Here is a 22,368-nt window from a genome sequence, read left to right as displayed (position 1 = left end):
ACCCTGGCTGTTGGGAGTCCCAGATCCTTACGATCCAGGTGCTGTGTGGGCGAAAGAGTCTGCTTGGAAAGAGGGAGGCTCCTCACACTCAACTTTCCATAGCTCTAGCCCGTAAAGCAGCTGCGAGTCACCAGAATTTACTGCCAGAGAGGACTTCTACACAGCATCCACCTCACCTCATCCCTGAGCAAGGCCGCCCCCATCACTGCCTCAGGCTCTTTTGGACTGCCAGCATCTTGGTCAGAGCTGAGGCCATACCACACACAGAGCCACCTGGGCCGTCTTAAGGGAGTCACGAAAAGAGGCCTCGGGTCACAGGAAACAAGCAGCAGAGTCTTGGTAGGTGCTCGGGTTGAATTTCATGAACAACCAGTGCAGACACGTCATGGTGAGTGTGACAAGTCAGGGGAGGGGTATGTGAACACTCTTGAGAGAACACCCCAGTGAGTGCGCACCCCTGATCCCACACAAAATCATGACTGTAGATGTTTCTGAGAAATACTGGGGGCGCTGAGCCCTCTATGATGTCCACGTATAGAATATGAACTCACTGGTTCATGCAGTAAACACTACAATGTCACTGGGTGTGAGCAAACTCTAAGTGTGGTAAAGGCACTGTGGTGAATGTGAGCACACCATGCCAAGCTTGGTGAACACTCTGGGGACAGCACGGGAATCCCATAGTCTGTGGTGAAAACAACGGGTCGCGAACATGTTGTAATTACGGTAAGCTCGAGAGACGCTGTGTGTGAATGTAAGGCTGTGTCTGTGGTGGATGCACCAGGGGGACAGTGGGGTGGCCCTGGTTTAAGCTGGAGGAGCATTCTGTGGTGACAGTAAGCATATTAATGCAAGGTGGAGTGCTCTACTGGACATGTTTTGGGGTATCTGCTGGACCCATAGCCCATTCTGTGGGAATTTGCTCCAACCTAAGACCTGCACAAAGTAAGACAAGGTGCTCACAGGTTTCTTTCTTTTTCTTCCATTTCCTAAGCTGGAGTTATGGTGTTTCAGTTTTGCTCAGCTCTACTGGGATGTGTTGATGTGGTTACAAGGTGGAGAGGAGTCACACATGGGTAGGTTTGTAACAGAACAAATGGAAGGTAAACTCTCCAGGCTGATAGCTGTGAAAGTAGTCTCTTGATATCAAGACTCAACTCCTGATATCAAAGTTAGTAGTTAGGCATTTCGGGTCAACCCCTCCTAGGATAAGGGTGCTTATGATTGTGGTTGTGTTTTTAGTACGTACATGTGATTTTTTTTCTTCCCAACATCCATTTTTGCACCACAATTTTCCTTTGGGAAAGATCAGTCCCTGTGACTCCAGTGGGGCTGATCTACCTCTGGCTCCAGAAATGGGCTTATCAGAGCTTTCCATCCCATGGTTACAGGGACTGGGTCAGGAATGGGTCAAGGAGGGCCTCTCCCAGAACTGCTGGAACAATTGGGGAAGAGACACTTTCCTTCCCCTGGAGATTTGAGACGTGCTAAGAAGGAGCCTGGAGCTTCTGGAAGATACCACATGGAAACAGCTCTACTCTAGTTACTAGTGCTGTGTGACAAAATACCCCAAATCTTAGTGGCTTAAATGACCTATAGGTCAGGACTTCATGTAGGACTAGAGTGGGTAATTCTACTTTTTGTGACATCAGTTGAGGCCCCTCAGTGGTACTCATCTGGTAGATGGGCTGGTCTGGTCTGTCCAAGATAGCTATACTCACGTTTGGTGCCTTGGTAGGAAGGGATGGAAGTCTGGGCTCGGCTGGGACTACTGACCAGGACTCTACACCAGGGCTCTCCAGAATGGTGGTCTCAGGGTAGTTAGACTTCCCACATGGCAGCTGGCTTTCCCCCTAGAGTGAATGTCCCAAGAGATCCAAGAGGAAGCTGTGTGACCTTTTGTGTGTAGCCTTAGAAGTCCACCTCATTCTTGGTTGCAAGCCAGTCATAGGCCAGTGCAGATTCAAGGGGAGGGAAATGAGACTCTCTCTCTTGATGGCAGAATAGCACCGTCACATTGAACAAGAACATGTGCGACGGAAGCCATTGCTGTAGCCCTCTTCGGAAAATACAGACTGCTACACCCTCCTTGAGAATAAAGCCATCTCAGAGGAAGCTGTTGAGATCTGAGAAGAGAACAGCCCTAATGCTGTCTGAGTACCTGGATCCAGTTTTCCCTAGGACGACAGTTAGGAGAGCCATCGGATTTCTTTTCTGCTTAAACCAGTCTGAGTTGTGCTTTTCCGACTGCAATGGAAAAAGCTTTTACTCTTGGTGTGCCAGTCATCTACTGCAGTGTAACAAACCACCCCAAAACTCAGTGGTTCTTTAATAAAAATTTATTATTTCTCATGATTCTGTGGGTTGGCTGGACCATTCCTCTGCTGGTCTTATTTGGGCTCACTCATGCAACTAGTGTGGTGGAAAGTTCAAGATGGCCCACCTGTCTAGCTGTTCGCTGGGGACCTTAGTGCTCCTCCATGTGGTCTCTCATCCTCCAGTAGGATAGATTGACTTCCTTACAGGGTGGTCTCAGGACAGTGTTCCAAGAGAGTGAAGGTCTCTTGAGGTCTAAACTCCAGAACTTGTAAAGCATCACTTCTGTCATATTCCTTTGCTCAAAGCAAGTGACAAAGCCGGCGCAGGTCAAAGGAGTGAGTAAATAGACTCCTCTTCATGCTGGGAGAGTTGCAGAGCATTTGTGGCCACAGTATGATAGCTGGATTGTGTTAGATGGGAATATCTTTGGATGTATAGGAAACAGGCTCTGTGTGCCAGGCCGGCAGAGTCAGACTATTTGAGCATGTTCTCACTGAGGAGCATATAGTTGGAATGTGATTTCCATGGGGGTTCATCTGAGCTGAGGGCGCATGACAAGGTCTACACTAGATCACTGTTTTCTAGGGGCAACTTTGAGTTAAGACCTCCTGCGTCTGAGTGACTTCACCTCTTGGAGCCTCAGATTCTCCTCTGTAAAATGGGTGTGATCATCCCCGCCTCACGGATCTGCTGTGAGGCTGAAGATGATGACCGTGAACGTGCTTTGTAAATTAGAGTGCCAACCACACGCGATTGAACGTTATCCTGGAAGGGATAATCAGGGTGGGCCTGGGGGTCAGAGACGGCAGGAAGGAGGAGACAGAGATAGGCCTCAGAGAGATGGGGACCCTCACACTGATGGGGAGGAAGGGTTGTATTTCAAGATACAGAAAGTGAGGAATAAAACTATAAAGGCACAGAGGTGGGACAGTGACAGACTGTACACAGGACAAGGAGAACGAGGCCAGAGAGTGAGCTCTCCCACTGCCCTGGACTCTGGGTTTCTGGGCTTCCAAGTGCTGACTCAGCAGCCCCTGATTGTCACTCAGAGCTGCACTCAAGGCCTCCAGTCCCCGGCAATCACCAGCGGCCTATCCCTACCCAGGCCTGCCAAGCCTCCTCAGGCCACAGCGGGGGCGATAATGGGACTGTGGGAGAGGGGTCAGAGAGCATGCTAGAGGCAGAGCACCTTCTGGAGCCACCAGGAGCACATCAGACCCTCCTCCCCCCACCCCCTCACCCCCCAGTGTTCCCAAGCTCCTTTCCCCTCAGCAGGGTGGGGACTGCGGCCATAGGCTTAGGACGCAGGTGGCCGGGCTAAACTGGGCTCCAAGCCCCTTGATCCCTTGGACAGGGGTGGGAGTGATTGATAGGTTTCCAGTGTGTTCCAGGCAGGGGCTTGGAGCTGCTACAGACTAGCCTGGCCTGTGGAAGCCCCAGATGGCCACTTGTGGCTAGGGCTGACCTATCCAGGCCAGGCCCTGACAGTCCAGATCTGTGGCTACCTCCCAAGCCCTGTCTATCCTGACTGAGGACAGCAGGCCTCTTCTTCCTCAAAGGAATTCTGAGCGGGGCAGTGGGGGCAGACTCAGATTCCCTCCAGTCTAGTCCTGCACGTCTCACAGCTCCATCCCACTTGGGACAGGAAAGGATGCTTTGATTGGGGGTGGAGTAGGTGGTGGTGGGAGGGGGGAGGGAGGGAGGGAGGACATGAGCTGGAGGAACACAAATGGCAGGGTTGGGATTGGAACCCAGGGACTCTAGCACACAGTCCTTCAGCCCTGTGCCAACCGTGACACTGACCATTTGGGGCTAGGGAAGTGGGGTCTTCAGTGTGAGTTCTGGGCCAACCAAGGAGACTCAGGCAGGATTCGTGGCCTAAAGGGCTCCATTTTGCCAAACCCTCACCCCATCGGGTATTCTGCCTCCCACTACCGACAGAGAAGAGAGGGTACAGTTGGGAGGCTGGGGAGGCCTCTTTCACATACCCTTGGATTCTAGAGTGGAGGCCTTGAAAAGCAACTGATTATCCTGACCTTGACTTCTGATCCTCTGGTTTACTTCCCCCCACCTCCCTCTCCTGTATACCTTGCTCTCTTTCCCCAGCCTCAGTGGTCACATTGCTTCTCTGGCCTCCATCTTGATCCCTGGCCAGACTTCTTGCAGCTGTCATGTTTTCCTCTCTCTCCTCCCTACAATGTTTGTTGTTAGCATCTTATCAACCTTGCCAGCACTGGTGAGGGCCTTGGAGCTTGCTCAGTCCAAATTTTTGTTGCACGGGTGGGAACACTGAGGCCCAGGTCATTGCTTGTCCAAGGTCATACATCAGAACAAGCAATAGAGCCAGTACTAGGCTTTTGACCCCCAAGTTCCTATTTTTCTCCTGTCCTTTGATCTGGCTATTGCAGTTCAGTCTTTGTCTGTCCCCAGACAAGTAGAGTTCTTTTTTAAAAAAAGATTTATTTATTTATTTGAGCGAGAGGGGGCAGGGAGGGGCAGAAAGAGAGGGAGAGAGAGTCTTAAGCAGACTCCATGCTGAGCATAGAGCCCGACTCAGGGCTTGATCTCATGACCCTGTGATTACGACCTGAGCCGAACCGAGAGTCGGAGGCTTAACCGACTGTGCCACCCAGGTGCCCCAGACTAGTAGAGCTCTTACGGACTTCACTCAGTTCAGATAGCCTTCAAAGCCACGGTGTAGCTACTTCATGGTTTGACTCTGACAACAAATTGGACGAGACTGGGGCTGGCTACAGAATCTATGGGCCAAGGGCTAGGGGCTGCAAGGGAGACCAGGCTCCAGGAGAAAAAGCAAACCAGATCAGTGCTTTAGGTCAGCTCGCAGGCCATTGCTGCTCAACATCCTTCTTCCATACGCACCCTCTCTCCCAGCAGCCCATGTCTAGGGTGATGCTCAGAGAAACAGAGTTCCTAAACTCAAGCTTACACACACACACACCCTCAGAGACAAAGACACAGACACACACAAGCACACATACCCAGCCCTCTGGACGAGGGTCTGCACTCCTCACTAGGAGATCATTACCATGTGAGGCTCATTCCTCTGAATGCAAGGACATGATTCCTCCGTTGTGGCCTCCCAGTGCCCAACCTAAAGCCTGCCATGAATAGGAGCTTAATGAGGGTGTATGGAACGAGTGAGCCGACACTTGGTATTAGAGGCCATTGGGACCAGGCCTCCATCTCCAAGCCCTGGCATGAGGCAGGAAGCCCAGCCTAGGCCCGATGAGCCTGGCACATGAGAGGGGTCCTAGCAGCTCTTGCTGTGGTTGCTAGGACAACCCCTCCCCATCTTCTGCCTCCAGCTGGGACTCTAATGTGGTCCATGAACCATCAATATCACCTGGGAGTTGTTAGGAATACAGTCTCAGGACTCACCTCAGACATACTGAATCAGAAACTCGGTGTGGGGCCCAGCAGTCAGCCCTCCAGGGGATTCTAATGCATGCTAAAGCTATGCATTAGAGTTGGCCGCTGCCTGGGCGGACAGGCAGACTCCTGTGGGCTGCTGGCTGGGCCGCTGCTCAAGTCCAGAAGCCCAGACAGCTGCTTACGCCACCTATGGGTAAGGCTGTGCATGCGCAGTAGGCCCTATACCTGAAGTCAGGCACATACACACGCACAAATCTATGACCGTCCGGCAAGGTCACGGAGAGTCTATATGCAGGGCCTCTGGGGTCCAGTGGACATAGACAGGCACCCGCATAGACAGAACAGGTAGGGGCAGGGAAGAACTGTTCTCACCAGGTGAAATCCTGTGTCCTCTAAATTTCTCTGAGTGTTCCCGCAGTGGCCAGAGAAGCTGAGTAGTCGCCCAGCTCAGACCAGGCACCCCCAGTTGGGAGACCAGGTGACTTACGTGCCTAAGAGAGTTTGGAGTATGTGCTAACACCAGCAAAGTTCTTTCTCTGTAGGGGCGGGTCAGGGGAATGTGGGGGATCAGCAAGCAAAGCTTAGGCAAGAGCATACACCCCCACCCCCCGCCCCCCGCCAGCCATGAAATGCTGCCCAGATGTAGAATAGCCCTTGGCCCCTTCCCAGGGCTGCTCCCAGTGCCCACCCTACCCCTCCATGTGTCTCTCCACTCCGGTCTGTGGAGCCCCAGGCCGCTGCCCACCTGGCCTCTCCCCAGGTCCTGCAGCCTCTCCCCCTAAGGATCTGGAAGTGAAATCCAGGCCTCTGGGAGCTCCAGGGGATGTGGGGAGGGGACGGGGAGGCTGAGCTTCCCTGCGCTCAGATCTGGTTTCGCCGCGCTCCCCCTGGCACACTGCCATGGGCTGAGCCACCAGCTGCGCTATATAAGGCCTGGCCGCTGGACAGGAGAGACGAAGACTAGAACCCCCCAGCTGAGGAGTCCCGCTCAGGACACGGTGAGCTCCACTCCCATTTTCCTCACCCCATGCCTGCATTTCCCTGCCCCGCTCAGCTACTCCTGCCCTCCCCTGATCACCCTGCATCTCCCCCAAAGAAGATTCCCCCCTTTCTGCTTTGAAGTTCTCTCTTTTCCCCCCATTGGTCCAAAGTCCTCCCCGTCCTTCACCTGAGGTCAGGGACTCTCAAATGGTCCCAGTCAGGGTCTGTACCTCTGGGTGTCTGCTTTTTTCTTGCGGTCAGCCAGTCTGCTTTGTCCGAGAGTTCTGAGGAGCGTGGGATGGGGAGCCTAACTAACAGAGCATATGCTGAGGAAACTTCCGTGGCCTGCCAGATGGGAAATGGTTTTTCCACAAGGTGCCTCAGGCCACCTTGGCCTCCCAGACAGTCTCAGACTGGTCTCAGACTGAATGCTGCGTAGCACTCAGCTCCCTGCTCCGAGCCCAGGAGCTTGGGGTAAGACACACGATGGGGACCTTGGGGACCCCCATGCCTCTGTTCCCTTGACTGAGAAAACGGTGGTGGCGGAGCGGGGAGTGGGGGTTGAGGGGGAGGTTAGTAGGCTTAGAGCTAAAAGATCTGCAATGTGGGATTGGTTTATTCTTCTGGGACAGCCAAGTGCTTTTGGATCTTTTTTTTTTTTTCCGGAAAAAAAGGAATCTCCTCTTTCCCACCACACCCTGGACTTTGGATGTTGAAGGGAGTCACTTTTGAATCTCCAGGAACTGGTCAGATTCCGGGTTGGCCAGAGCTCTGGGGAGAGATAAAAAATGAACAAGAGCCTGGGCCACACCCCCACGGATCTTTGCCTTTATTGTCAGGCCCACTTGTCTCTCCTGGTTCCTACAGCCCCTGACCCATGCTTAGCAGTTATTGGGGAGCCCTAGCTTCACACAGTGTGTCCCCTCTGCTCTCCTTCAGGGAGCTCCTGGCTGTGTAACTCCCAGCTAGGCCCCACCAAACAGGCCAGAAATGTGTTCCAGCTGCAGCCTGTGCACATCTGGGAATGTGTTCATGGAGGTCGTGCATCTGAAGCATCTGTGCCCTCCAGCTTGCACGTCCTGTGAGGGGCCGTGGCAGTCAGGGCTGGGCTGCACAGTGTTCATGGGTAGCCCCTTTGTGCAAGAGTGTGAGCCCCACCAAAGGGTAGCGAAACATGCCCCCAAGCCCAGGTCTTAGAAGTGATAAATGAGTCACTCAAGAAGCTGCTGGGAGTAAGCCCAAGCCCCTCCCCATTGACAAGGTACCTCCTCACCCCTGCTCTCCCTTGTGCCCCATCTGGATATGGGGTCCTGGAGCCTGGATCTGAATCCAGGTTTGCCTTACTTGAACTCAAGTCCTGAGCCTCTGCACCTCCCAAGCTGCCCAGATTCACAACTGGGGAGGTGTTACCTCCCATGAGACTTTATTCTGTCTACCCATCCACCCCCGATAGGTCAAAAAATAGTTCTGCTCAGGCAGTAAGAGATGACAGAAACGTGGAACCTGATAAGCTTTGTTTCTTCGCAGGTCATTGGATCTGAGAAACTTCCCAGGGGACTACGTTCCAAGGGGGTCCCAACTCTGAAGCACCCATCTCCTGCCATGTTTCCCACAGGGCCTGGGGAAAAGATGGTGGGGACCAAGGCCTGGGTGTTCTTCTTCCTGGTCCTGGAAGTCACCTCTGTGTCGGGTATGGGCTAAGTGTCTGCTCTCTCCCAAGCCTCTACTTGTCATAGTGAAGTCATATCTGATCTGGGACCCAACTATGGGCCACAGCAATGGCCTTAAGATCTCAGGCTGGTCTATAGACTTATTAATAATTTATATCCTGCTGTTTTCCCAGAGAATTTGAGATAGTTCCCAATATTAAAACCCACAGGACAGAATCTTTTAAATGAGGGGGGGGGATTAGCTGTCACTCAAAGGGAGGAAAAAGGATGAGGGTTATCCCTGCTGGGTGCTAAATTTAGCTCTGAGATTCCTGGCAGTCAAAGCAAAAGGGAATCACAAGGGATCACCGGGTTCTCAGAAGCAGGTTGGGTGTGATCTGGTTTTAGTTTCATCAAAATTCTTCTCGCTTAAAGCTCAATTTCATTTAGACCATGCAGCCGAATTTCACAGATTCCAGACCCCCTTCTGGTCCCCTCTGACCCCATCCTCTGGTGACCCTGAGTTCCAGAAGGAACAGGTAGAGGGCATATGCCTGGTGCACCTGAGCATCATTGCTCCCAGCCCTGCCCTGTATGCTCTCTTGCATCACCCCTGCCTCTCCTGATTTCTAATGACCTACTCAAGTAGGGCAAAAAATGCTCAAAGCCCTCTTGTAAAGCTGCATGCCCTGCAGCCTTTGTGAGCCCTTGCACAGGAACAAAGCCTGTCTCACCATTTTGCCAAACCCCATGCGCGCCCAGCTCCCACCTTGCCCTTTCCATCCTGACAGCTGCCGTTTGTGAAAATGATTAACATTCAGCCATCTGAGGGGAAATCAGATTAGTTTGATTAAAAAAGCCCCTATCACCCCAATTAAGCAGCAGAGAGAATTCTGATTTGGCTCCTCCCATGAGAATTAATTGCCTTTCAAAGCTTGTCTGCTCTCTGCTCTCCTTCCCCTTCCCCCCTCAGGAGCCCCCAATCCAGCCTCAGATGGGGTGGGGCTGGAAGTTGCTTGTGGCCTGAGGACCCTGTACCCATCTTTAGGAGTTGCTAACACTTACCCAGCAAACACCGTGTTAGGCATTGCTCTCAGTGGATTTTATGAATGAGCTTATTTAATCTCCGGAATCCTTTGAGGCAAGAACTATTCTTATCCTCACTTTATGATGAGGGAACAGGGGTCAAATGAGTAAAGTATCTGCCTCAAGGTCAAACAGGACATGGCAGAGCCTCTGGAACTCACACTCTCAATCTCTGTATACTTCAGGGATGTTTATTTGGGCCACCTCATGAAATTCTCACACCAAGTGGACCACCATCCTCTGAGGTGGGAATTAATATCTCCATTGTATAGATGAGGAAAATAAGGCTCCATTCTGCCAAGAAGGACAGGCCCAGATCCTAACATAGGAGCCCCAGCCCACTGGTGGCTCAGCAGCATCTGATGATCCATTTTTAGAACAAGAGCAATAAGACAACTACATCTGCTGAGCATGCACTCGCTCCATGCCAGGTCTCTTTACATTCACTATCACCCTGAATGGGCACCGGAACCCTACAATGTAGCAATTGTTAATGCAGCCCTGTGTTTTGGGAAACGCAATTAGAAGAATAAAGGTTCCGTGAGGTTGCACAGCTAGGTAGTGGCAGAGTGGAGATTTGAACCCATGTCCAGTGCTCATGCTACCTCCACCACATCACCTGCTTCCCTGCATCTTGAAAGGCTGGGGTAGCAGGATGCTGCTGGGCCCTTGTAACTAACAGTCCTGGCCTCTCACTTTCTCCTCCTTGCCCTCAGGGAGGCAGACGATGCTCACCCAGTCCGTAAGAAGAGTCCAGCCTGGGAGGAGGACCTCCAGCATCTTTGCCAAGCCTGTTGACTCTCTGGAAAGTGAGTTGTGGCTGGAACAGGGAGGATCAAGAGAGGGGTTCTTTACTGAGCTTGCTGGGAGAATCTCTGAAGCCAGGGCACAGTGTCCTGGTTTCCATGGAAACCCACTTTTACAAGGCATTTAACCGACATCTCTGTCCAGGCAGATAGACCTAGGAAATAGGACAGCTTAGAATGTGAAGCTGCCTGACATATTCAGGAATGCTATAGAGCTTGCTGGGGCCAGAGCACAGGCTGGTGGGAGATGGGGGGGGGGGGGGGGGGGGGATGGAGAGAGAGCCGGGGCCAGCTCACCAGCTCACCCTCAATGCCTGGCTAAGGGATTCAAAGCTGGTGAGTGGTGGGGTCCAAGCCACCCGGAGAAAGCTCACCCTGACTGCAGTGTCGGGGAGGGGCGGGGGTGGGAAGAGGGAAACTTGGAAGTAGAGAGACCAGGCAGGGAGTTACTGGCATGGTAGAGCCAGGCTGCTGAGAGCTTTAATGGAGTGGCGGGAGCGGAAGGTTAAAAGGCTGGAGGGATGCTGGAGAGATAGATGCGACAGCATCCGAGACCAATGGAGGTGGGTGAGAGGTATTGGGAGTGAGTCCCAGGAGTTAAGCAGAAAAGAAGGATGGAGCTCCCCTTGAGGCTCTGGGGCCTGGCTCCTCCCTGACCTGCCTCTACCTCTCAGGTCCTGGTGAGTGGACAACATGGTTCAACATCGACCACCCAGGGGGGCAGGGTGACTATGAGCGGCTGGATGCCATTCAATTCTACTATGGGGACCGTGTGTGTGCTCGGCCCCTGCGGCTAGAGGCTCGGACCACCGACTGGATGCCTGCGGGCAGCACTGGCCAGGTGGTCCATGGCAGTCTCCGTGAGGGCTTCTGGTGCCTCAACAGGGAGCAGCGGCCTGGCCAGAACTGCTCCAATTACACCGTGCGCTTCCTCTGCCCACCAGGTGAGCCCGGACAGTCCCTGAGCCCCTGCCTCCCACCAGCCTCGGCACAGGGAGAGGCCAGGATTGGCAGCTGGCCACGGGAACTCTGGATATCACACGCATGCACAGGCTTTGACTCCCTCAGAGAAACACATTAATGTCATGAGAGCCATGATCTTCCCAAGAATGTTCTGTGCCAATGGATACTTTCCGTTCAATCCACTTATTGAGTGTGAGTGGCACAGAGGTGAAGACCACAGGCTCCGGAGTTGGGCTGCTTGCGTTTGAATCTTGGGCCTACCATCTGAACTGTGTTCCTTAGGCAAATTTTCTTTTTTTTTTAAATTCAATTTTATTATTATTTTTTAAAGATTTTATTTATTTATTTGAGAGGGAGAATGAGCGGTGGGGAGGGGCAGAGGGAGAGGGAGAAGCAGGCTCCCTGCTGAGCAGGAAGCCTGATGCAGATCCCAGGACCCAGATCAGGAGTGGAAGGAAGATGCTCAACTGACTGAGCCACCCAGGCACCCCTTGGGCAAATTTTTTGAAGCTCTCTGAGCCTCAGGTTTCTCACCAATAGAACAGGTAAAAAAATTAGTAAATATGAATACACCTTGATGTGGGTTATTATGAGAATTAAATGAGACAATGGATGTAGCGGGTTTAACCCAGGTGAACATTCACTCAGTGTTAGTTTCTATTATTGCCCTTATGTGCCAGACACTGGGCTCGTTATAGTCATTACTCAGTCTTTATAAGTGACCTGTGAGGAATCTCCATTTTGACAAGTTACTCCAGGCCTGGAGAGGTTAGGTAATTTCTCACGATTCTGCAGCTGAGAAGTGGGGAGCTGGAATTTGAACTCACATCGGTGTTTACAGAGTCCAAGAGTTCATGCACGACATCCTCCCTCTCCACATAGGATAATACAGAGCCAGCTGCAAGACTGTCCACTTCTCAGACGGTCACCCTCCCTCTCTGGGTGGGTGCGCACAGCCTGACCCCACAGGCCCAGGTGGCAGTGGTGGTCATCCAGAGTGGGAACTCAGGCTGGGCAAGGTCGGAGGTCCCCATTCCTGCACACAGGCCTCAGAGCAGAGGTGAGGGGGTGGGGAAGCGTGAGGTCTGAGTCACTGAGGTCCCGGACCCTGACTGGGACGGAGCCCTTTCACAGGAACATATGACTGTTTCCACACTGATGGAGCGGGAAGATGGTGCTATCCCTGCACATCCTAGGACAGCATATCCAGGTCCCAGTGCTTGGCCAGCAAGTCCCTCTAAGAGCCACCCCTGGCCCATCTGGTACCTCTGTGCAAATTAGAGACACCACTTCCTCAGGACTCTTGACTTTCATCTGTTGGAAAAGTCATTGCAGTAAATATAAATATCAATGATGTCTCTGATGTGAACAGAGACCCTGTCTCTCTGAGATAAAACAGCCTCAGGGGCAGATTTCCTGACAGAGTTCCCTCGGGAGGCAAGTCAGACCATCCGCTGATCCTCTTTGCAGGGTCCCTGCGCCAAGACACAGAGCGCATCTGGAGCCCATGGTCTCGCTGGAGCAAGTGTTCTGCTGCTTGTGGTCACACTGGAGTCCAGACCCGAACACGCACCTGCTTGGCAGAGACTGTTTCACTCTGCAATGAGGCCTCTGAGGAGGGCCGACTCTGCATAGACCAGGCCTGTACAGGTACTACTCTTGCTCCAGGTGCTGGGAAGGCATGCAACTGAGCTGAACCAGCCTAGAAGGATAGGGCAGAGGGTCAGACTGAGAATGATTCATTCATTCATTCATTCACCAAGTATTAAATGAGCATCTGTTATGTGCTCTGATGGGGGATGTAGAGGATAATGTGGGAGCACAGAGCAGGGTCAATTTTAACTTAGGGGAATCAAGGATGGCTTCCTGGAGGAAGTGTCCTGGGCTAAGTCTTGAAGGATGAACAGGAATTAGTCATGCAGGCTGATAAGGAAAGGTAACAAAGACCTAAGGGGGAGGGGAAGCGTATGTGAGTCCATAGGCTGAGATGTGCCTGAAGGAGAGCCAGAATCCACATAAGCCCTCCTGATGTGGCCCCTTCTTCCATAGCCTGTGACCTGACCTGCCCCATGGGCCAGGTGAATGCTGACTGTGATGCCTGCATGTGCCAGGACTTCATGCTACACGGAGCTGTCTCCCTCCCTGGGGGTGCCCCAGCCTCAGGGGCCACTGTCTACCTGCTGACTAAGACGCCTAAGCCACTGGCCAAGACAGACAGCAATGGGAGGTTCCGAATCCCTGGCTTGTGCCCTGATGGCAAAAGCATTCTGAAGATCACAAAGGCCAAGTTTGCCCCCATCATGCTCACGATGCCCAGGACTAGCCTAAAAACAGCCACTGTCAATGCAGAGTTCATGAGGGCAGGTACTGTTCTCTGGGGGAGGGCTGGGCAGGAAGGCTAGGCTTTTAAATAAAGGGATCATAGTGTTAAGAGCTGGCTTTGCAGCTTACAGAGTAAATTCCCAAATCCTTACCATGACCCACAAGGCTCTACATCATCTGGCTCCCCCATACTTCTCTGTTCTCCTCTTCCATTACTCTCCCTTCCATCCCCACTGTGAGTCACTCTACTCCAGCCAGAATAGCCTCCTATCTGTTCCTCAAACATGCAGGCACACACACTCCTGCCTCAGGGCCCTTGCACTTGCTATATCCACTGCTTGGAGTATTCTTCCCACAGATGTTGACAGGGCTTGCTCTCTCAAGTGTATGAATTCTTCCCTGGCCACCTTATCTAAAATAGTCAATTATAATACATTATGAGATTTGGAGTTTATAGAGAGGCTGGGGGAATCCAGAAATGGTGCAGAATAGCCAGCATATTCTGCTGGAGGCAACAGAATGGGAGTATTGCACTATTCAAAACAGCCAGCTCTGTCCCAAAGGCAATGCTTAGGAATCTTGGCTTGCACAAGGTCCCCTTGGTTCTTTACCGCCCCACCCAAATGCTGCTTGAGAGGATGCAGAAGCTGATCCTAGGCCGAGGGTGTGGAGTGGGTGGACTCCATTCTGGACCACTTCCGTTAGAGAGGAGCTAGGAGTGGGAGGAGGCGTAAAGTCATACAATTTTAACACACGCCAAAAAACTTGAGGGAACAAGGCTCTAGACTATCTGCCACAGAGAAAAAAAACAAATCACCATTTCTTGTCTCCTGTCCCAGAGATTCCATACATCGTGATGAACCCAGAGACAAAAGCACGGAGAGCTGGGCAGAGTGTGTCCCTGTGCTGTAAGGCCACGGGGAAGCCCAGTCCAGACAAGTATTTCTGGTGAGTGTTCTGCCAGTTTCCTTGCCAAGTCTTCCTGGGGACCAGACGTTTCTTACATTGGGTCTGGACTTATTAATCATAACAATAACCAACAGGATAAAGTTATTAGGAAGGCCTTAGCACAGAGCCCACAGGTTGGCATTTGTAAGTGGGAGCCAGTGGGGTTGAGGCCACCCCATCAACCAGCCAGCCCTGTTATTATCTTCTTGCCGCTAGGGTCCCCACAGAGCAGCTCTGGTCTCAGGGTCCTGACTTGGATATCCCTGGGACACAGAACAAGGTTCCCCAGCCCTGCTTCCCCTCCCAAAAGCACACAAGGTCAGAGTCCCCGAGGGCTGAGTCCTCTAGCCTTCACAGATATTTATTTCACAGCCATTGTCTTGTCTGATGCTCCAGCAATTCTGTGAAGTCAGCTAGGGAATCACAGACCAGGAGGCTAAAGCTCAGAGAGGTGAGATGATTTGTCCAAGGATCCACAGCCAGGTAGTAGTGAGGCTGGGACTCAGAATGAAGTCCCTTGACTCCCAGGCCAGTCAGTGCTCTTGGATGAGCTAAATCACAGGTGGTGTTAGCATCTGCAGGGCCCCAGGCATCATCTGCCTCCCTGGCAGCTGGCTCCTGGCCCTCTCCCCAGGGGCACCTGCTTTCCCACCATCCCCTCAGGCTCTGCTCCATTCCTTGCAGGTACCACAATGACACGCTCCTGGACCCCTCCCTCTACAAGCATGAGAGTAAGCTGGTGCTAAGGAACCTGCAACAGGACCAGGCTGGCGAGTACTTCTGCAAGGCACAGAGTGACGCTGGGGCTATGAAGTCGCAAGTGGCCCAGCTGACTGTCATAGGTAAGCCTGTCAGCGTCCCCGCGTGTGCCACAGGGCCGGGGGAGCACCCAAGTGGCCATATCTGGGCAGTAAAAGGTCGGGCTTTTCTGTGCTGTGCACAGTGCTATGCCCTCTAGGATACAAAGATCTCACAGTCCTGAATCCTACCCTCACGGAGCTGCCAGTCCAAGAGGGTGAAACAGAAATAAGAGACAAATAAATAGAGATAGAAAAATGCACTGAAACAGGAGATAAGATGAGACACAGAGGAGCGCCTGGGTGGCTCAGTCCTCAGGCGTTTGCCTTTGGCTCAGATCATGATCCCAGGGTCCTGGGATCGAGCCCCGCATCAGGCTCCCTGCTCGGTGGGAAGCCTGCTTCTTCCTCTCCAACTCTCCCTGCTTGTGTTCCCTCTCTCGCTGTGTCTCTATCTGTCAAATAAATAAATAAAATCTTTAAAAAAAAGAAAAAGAAAAAGATGAGACACAGAGACCTTTCAGTGTGAGTGAACTTGGATGACTGCTTGAGGGGTCAGCTTTTCAGCTGGAGTTTAAATAGTGGGTCACAGCCTTGGCTACTCATTGGGATCACCTGCTGAATTTTTTAAAATACTGATGACTGGGTCTTACCTCCACAGAGTCTGATGTCATGGGTTTGGGATATGGTCTAGGCATGCACAGATTAAAATCTCCCCCAGGTGATTCTAATTTGCAGCCAATGTTGTGAAACCCTGGCCTTGAAAAATGGCCAAGGACTGTGTGTATGGAGGTCTAGAGGGCTGGCCCCTCTGGATTGAGGGGCCAGCGTGAGCTAAGGTTTACAGAAAAGGGTGACCTGATTAGAGCTGGCTTTCAGAAGTGATCTGGAGGGGGAGAGACTCGAGGCCAAGACCAATCAGGAACCTGTACTTGCAAAGTGGGGGGTGGGAGGGCGGGGAGGAGGAGATCTTAATAGTTGGCCTAGGGGCGCCTGGGTGGCTTAATGGGTTGGGTGTCTGCCTTCCACTCAGGTAATGATCCTGGAGTCCTGGGATCGAGCCCTGCCTCTGGTTCCCTGCTCTGTGGGGAGTCTGCTTCTCCTTCTCCCTCTGCCCCTCCCTCCTGTTCATGTTCTCTCTTGCTCTCTCTCTCAAATAAAATAATAATAATAATAATAATAACTGGCCTAAATAAAACTAAACAAAAGGCAGGAGAGAGAAAATTTATTGGAAGGATTCTGGAATATTTCATGGACTCCGAGAACACTGAGCACAAGACCTCAGGGCAGACAGGACGCAGGGCATTGGGGCTACTGGAGAGGAGATGTGGAGCCCTCTCCACAGTGGTTCCCAATCCATAAAACCAATGTTCCCACCTGTGACAGTTATCTGTAACACTGCCTTACCATTCTGAAGTCAAACTGATAGACAATAACTACATATGATTTCTAAATACATGTGCCCATGGTCTGAACTATAACATAAAGAAAAAAGAAAGTAACTCTAATTCAAAACACTGTATATATTTCAGACAGTGTATATATTTCAAAGCATAAATGTTTTTGGCATAACAACATGAGAAGGCTAACCCAGAGGTCAGACACTTGCACTTAAATCCAGTCACCATGAATAGAACAGCTACAAATCCTGATGGATACAGGAGTATAATATTGGTGGTTCACATTCCTTAGGTAATGCTGCTGCAGGTACGCAGTTTTCCTGAGACAAGGAACAATTCTTGGTATAGTTCCAAGCTAAACCAAGCACAATCTTAGCTTGATTTATATGGCAGTTGCGTTCTTTAAAAATTCAGCGTATGGTTAAAGCCACATAAAAAAGAGTAGGCCCTATTCATTTGAAACAGGTTTTCCACCTACATGACTATCTGCTGGGATACATGAACTTCATGCAGACAAATTCTTCATGCAGAGCAGTGCCAGGCCCTCGCAGGACAAAGGGCAGCAAGGCCCAGCCCCCACCCCACCCACTCTCAATTTTAGTGGTAACTCAAAACACTCTCACAAATTTTCAAGACCCCTCTACTGAGAACCATGACTCTAATGGTCTCAGTAACCAACTCCCTTTCCATATATATAAAATGGGATTAATAATAACTATTCCAGGGACACCTGGGTGGTTCAGTTGGTTAAGCATCTGCCTTCAGCTCGGGTCATGATCCCAGGGTCCTGGGATTGAGTCCCAATCGGGCTCCTTGCTCAGCGGGGAGCCTGCTTCTCCCTCTGCCTGCCACTCCCCCTGCTTTGTGCTCTCTCTCTCTCTGACAAATAAATAAATACAATCTTTTTAAAAAATGATAGGGGCGCCTGGGTGGCTCAGTCGTTAAGCGTCTGCCTTCGGCTCAGGTCATGATTTCAAGGTCCTGGGATCGAGCCCCACATTGGGCTCCCTGCTCAGCAGGAAGCCTGCTTCTCCCTCTCCCACACACCCTGCTTGTGTTCCTTCTTTCGCTTCGTCTCTCTCTGTCAAATAAATAAATAAAATCTTTAAAAAAATAAAATAAAAAATGATAAAAAAAATGGCTATTCCCTCTCCTTCAGAAGAGTTCTGTGAGAATCAGGATCATGGATATGCAAGTACTTTGAAAACCATAAAGCCCTCCAGAGAGGTGAGGTAAAGGTACCCTTTTGTGTAGGACACGACTTACTTTTAATATTCACACTGTTTCCCTCCACAGCCGCTCATGAGACTCCTTGCAATCCAACCCCTGAGAGCTACCTTATCCGGCTGCCCCATGATTGCTTCCAGAATGCCACCAACTCCTTCTACTATGACGTGGGCCATTGCCCTGTCAAGACCTGTGCAGGGCAGCAGGATAATGGGATCAGGTGCCGGGATGCTGTGGAGCACTGCTGTGGCATCTCCAAAACTGAGGAGAGGGAGATCCAATGCAGCGGGTACACCCTGCCCACCAAGGTGGCCATGGAGTGCAGCTGTCTGCGGTGTACGGAGACCCGGAGTATTGTGCGTGGCCGCGTCAGTGCTGCTGACAATGGGGAACCCATGCGCTTTGGCCACGTGTACATGGGGAACAACCGTGTGAGCATGACTGGCTACAAAGGCACTTTCACCCTCCATGTTCCCCAGGACACGGAGAGGTTGGTGCTCACATTTGTGGACAGGATGCAGAAGTTCGTCAACACCACTAAAGTGCTGCCCTTCAACAAGAAGGGGAGTGCGGTGTTCCATGAGATCAAGATGCTTCGGAAGAAAGAGCCCATCACCTTGGAGGCCATGGACACCAACATTATCCCCCTAGGGGAGGTGGCTGGAGAAGACCCTATGGCTGAGCTGGAGATCCCATCCAAGAGTTTCTACAGGCAGAATGGGGAGCCCTACACAGGAAAAGTAAAGGCCAGTGTGACCTTCCTGGATCCCCGGAATATTTCCACAGCCATGGCTGCCCAGAGTGACCTGAACTTCATCAATGATGAAGGAGACACCTTCCCCCTTCGGACATATGGTATGTTCTCTGTGGACTTCACAGACGAGGCCACCTCAGAGTCACTTAATGTTGGCAAGGTGAAGGTCCACCTTGACTCAACCCAGGTCAAGATGCCAGAACATGTGCCCACAATGAAACTCTGGTCGCTCAACCCAGACACAGGGTTGTGGGAGGAGGAAGGTGACTTCAGTTTTGAAAGACAAAGGCGGGGCAAAAGGGAAGAGAGAACCTTCCTGGTGGGCAATATGGAGATCCGTGAACGGAGGCTCTTTAATCTGGATGTCCCAGAAAGCAGGAGGTGCTTTATCAAGGTTAGGGCCTACAGGAGTGAGAGGTTCCTGCCAAGTGAGCAGATCCAGGGGGTTGTGGTCTCTGTGATCAACCTGGAGCCCGGGACTGGCTTCTCATCCAACCCCAGGGCCTGGGGCCGCTTTGACAGTGTCATCACTGGGCCCAATGGGGCCTGTCTGCCTGCGTTCTGTGATGACCAGTCCCCTGATGCCTATTCCGCCTATGTCTTGGCAAGCCTGGCTGGGGAAGAACTGGAAGCAGTACAGTCTTCTCCTAAATTCAACCCAAATGCAATTGGTGTCCCTCAGCCCTATCTCAATAAGCTCAAATACCGTCGGACAGATCATGAGGACCCACAGGTGAAGAAGACAGCTTTCCAGATCAGCATGGCCAAGCCAAGGCCCAATTCAGCTGAGGAGGGCAATGGGCCCATCTATGCCTTTGAGAACCTCCAGGCATGTGAGGAGGCACCACCCAGTGCTGCCCACTTCCGGTTCTACCAGATTGAGGGGGATCGGTATGACTACAACACTGTCCCCTTCAACGAGGATGACCCTATGAGCTGGACTGAAGACTACCTGGCATGGTGGCCCAAGCCAATGGAGTTCAGGGCCTGCTACATCAAGGTGAAGATCGTGGGGCCAGTGGAGGTGAACGTGCGATCCCACAACATGGGGGGCACCCACCGGCAGACAGTGGGGAAGCTGTATGGAATCCGGGATGTGAAGAGCACACGAGACAGGGACCAGCCCAATGTCTCATCTGCCTGTTTAGAGTTCAAGTGCAGTGGGATGCTCTATGACCAGGACCGTGTGGACCGCACACTGGTGAAGGTCATCCCTCAGGGCAGCTGCCATCGAGCCAGTGTAAACTCCATGCTTCACGAGTACCTGGTCAACCACCTACCACTAGCAGTCAACAATGACACCAGTGAGTACACCATGCTGGCACCCCTGGATCCACTGGGCCACAACTATGGCATCTATACTGTCACTGACCAGGACCCTCACACGGCCAAGGAGATTGCACTTGGCCGGTGCTTTGATGGCACATCCGATGGCTCCTCCAGAGTCATGAAGAGCAACGTGGGAGTGGCCCTCACCTTCAACTGCATAGAGAGGCAGGTGGGCCGCCAGAGTGCCTTCCAGTACCTCCAAAGCCCCCCTGCTCGGCCCCCTGCCACAAACACTGTCAGAGGAAGGGTGTCCTCACGGAGACAGCAACGGGCTAGTAGGCGTGGCCAGGGCCAGCGCCAGGCAGGGGCCTCTCTGAGGTTTCCTGGGGTTGCTCCGCAGCCTCTGAGCAACTAAATCTCTTGGTACTTTTCTTCCCCCACCTCATGCAACAGCCATTGTGAGACTGATGCATAAACTGTCACTTGGTTAATTTAAGCACATCTGTTCTGGTGCAGTTTGCTTGTTTGTTTCTTCATGCCTTTATTTACTGTCTTTATCCCATGATACTAATAGGCACGTTGCCCCCCCCAAATGTCAAAATAAAGTCTTTTTGTCCTGTTTACAAGAAACACAAGAAATTAACCATTGGTAAAGTCTATGGCCATCAACGAAAATGTACTTGCTTCTCTTTTTGCAGGGTTTTGCTCACCTCTACAATAATGATAACCTGGGGGTGCCTGGGTGGCTCAGTTGTTAAGCGTCTGCCTTCAGCTCGGGTCATGATCCCAGGGTCCTGGGTTTGAGCCCCATATCGGGCTCCCTGCTCAGCAGGAGGCCTGCTTCTCCCTCTCTCCCTCTCCGAACTTGTGTTCCCTCTCTCACCGTGTCTCTCTCTGTCAAATAAATAAAATCTTAAAAAAAAAAAAAATGATAACCTGATGTTAAAGACCAAGTAACCAATATAAGGCATATTTCTTGGCCTTGGTCTATAGGATGTCAGAAAGACCTCTATCACAGTTGACACATATAAACGGCGGTGAAATAAAGGAATAAACTACAATATTTTTACTTGAAATGTAAATAACTTATTTATTTCTTTGCTGAGTTTGGAACTCTAGTATACATTCCATGTTAAGCTGTTGGATACAGGGTAATTGTAGCTCCTCTGCCAAGTCTGGAAAGAACATTTCACATCCACAACTGCGATAGGTTGCTAATTATCTTAGTGCATTTCCCTTTACATTTACTTTTGTTCTTCCTAGAAGCCCAGTGTACCCCAGAGCAGATGTCAATAAATGCTCATTTTGTACTTGTTTTTGAGGCCCCTGTCCTGTCTCTTAACCAATAAAGAGAGTCAGCTGCTCTGAGGGACAGAGGAGATTCTGGAAAGTGGTCACAAGGTGGAAGGAGGCACAGCACTGCCACCCCACCCAGCCCCGCCACCCAGTTACAGGGTTGAGTAACTAGGCACACACTCTGGTGATCAAGTTTGTTCTCATGGATCATATTTTCCACTTGCAGAGAAGAGCAGAGATTCCTGGAGTTGTGAGTATGTTCTGGGCTCCTGAGCAAAGCTAAAAACATGTCATTTTTTTTTCTTTCTTTCTTTCTCTCCAATACTGGGGAGCTTATACAATGGTTTGGCCCAGGGTCAGGTAAGCTGGCCAAGTGCTCCTTCGGCGACCCCCCACTGCCTGCTGCCTTCTCCAGCTGTGCTGGCCGACCTCACTCAGAAATGATGGGCTTTTTTTCTTTTTAATTTTATTCCGAGATCTTCTAAAGACGCCCAACTTTTCCAGATACCAGATCTTTGCTGTGTATAATAGTCCCTGTCCCTCAAGTATAATTACTGGTCCAAATGGACAGGGTTTTGTTTTTGGAAAAAGTATTTGGTTTAAAATAGTAAATCAGAGGCCAGTGGATGGTGCCAGAGTAATCTTGGAGGCATCTAGAGTCAGGGTGGTAGAGTGTAGCGTTGGGTGAGAGGCACACTGCCCTTCTCCCAACCTCTCCAGAATCTCTCAGAAAAGATGCCAAGGGGACTCAGGGAGGAGAGGGCATTGTTCATAATCAGGATAGAAAGCTTTCCTTGATCTCCTGGCCGGCCCAGTTGCAGCTCTTTTTGGCCACCTCTGGCCTGCACTGGAGTTTAGGCTCTTGGATCAGCATCTGCCCAGCTCCCAGGGGTTTGGTTCATAATCAACTGGAAATTTCTCTGGCTGAGCACCCTATCCTCATGACCTCTGAGAAAGTGAGTGAATGCAGGGCTGGGGCCTAGTGGCCTTGGGATTGCTCCTTGACCCACTTCCAACACTTTCCGGGGAGCGGCCATCCCTGACTATTTGGGGAGCCTGATGCCCCTGCCGAGGGGTCAAGTATTCAGCTATCTGCAGCACGGATGCCTCACTGCTTCAGGAGCCAGTTCGTGGTGCTTCAACATGACCACCGAGTTC

At 51.5% G+C, this 22,368-nt stretch overlaps 1 protein-coding gene across 1 annotated transcript; it reads left to right on the top strand.

Moving 5' to 3' along the window:
- Positions 1–317: 317 nt before the first annotated feature.
- On the top strand, positions 318–20,999 carry CILP (cartilage intermediate layer protein). Its single transcript, XM_073877455.1, has 9 exons — positions 318–388; positions 8,221–8,383; positions 10,145–10,237; positions 10,909–11,178; positions 12,668–12,847; positions 13,247–13,561; positions 14,359–14,467; positions 15,152–15,309; positions 17,961–20,999. Exons 1-9 carry the CDS (start codon positions 362–364, stop codon positions 20,327–20,329), a joined length of 3,684 nt encoding a protein of 1,227 aa, XP_073733556.1. The 5' UTR covers positions 318–361; the 3' UTR covers positions 20,330–20,999.
- Positions 21,000–22,368: the final 1,369 nt, after the last annotated feature.

The sequence above is a fragment of the Callorhinus ursinus genome, unplaced genomic scaffold (genome assembly GCF_003265705.2).
Source record: "Callorhinus ursinus isolate GAN/ISIS: 27379988/994484 unplaced genomic scaffold, GSC_fseal_2.0 scaffold25, whole genome shotgun sequence".
Classification (NCBI taxonomy): Eukaryota; Metazoa; Chordata; class Mammalia; order Carnivora; family Otariidae; genus Callorhinus; species Callorhinus ursinus.
This window is presented reverse-complemented; position numbering and strand designations above follow the sequence as displayed.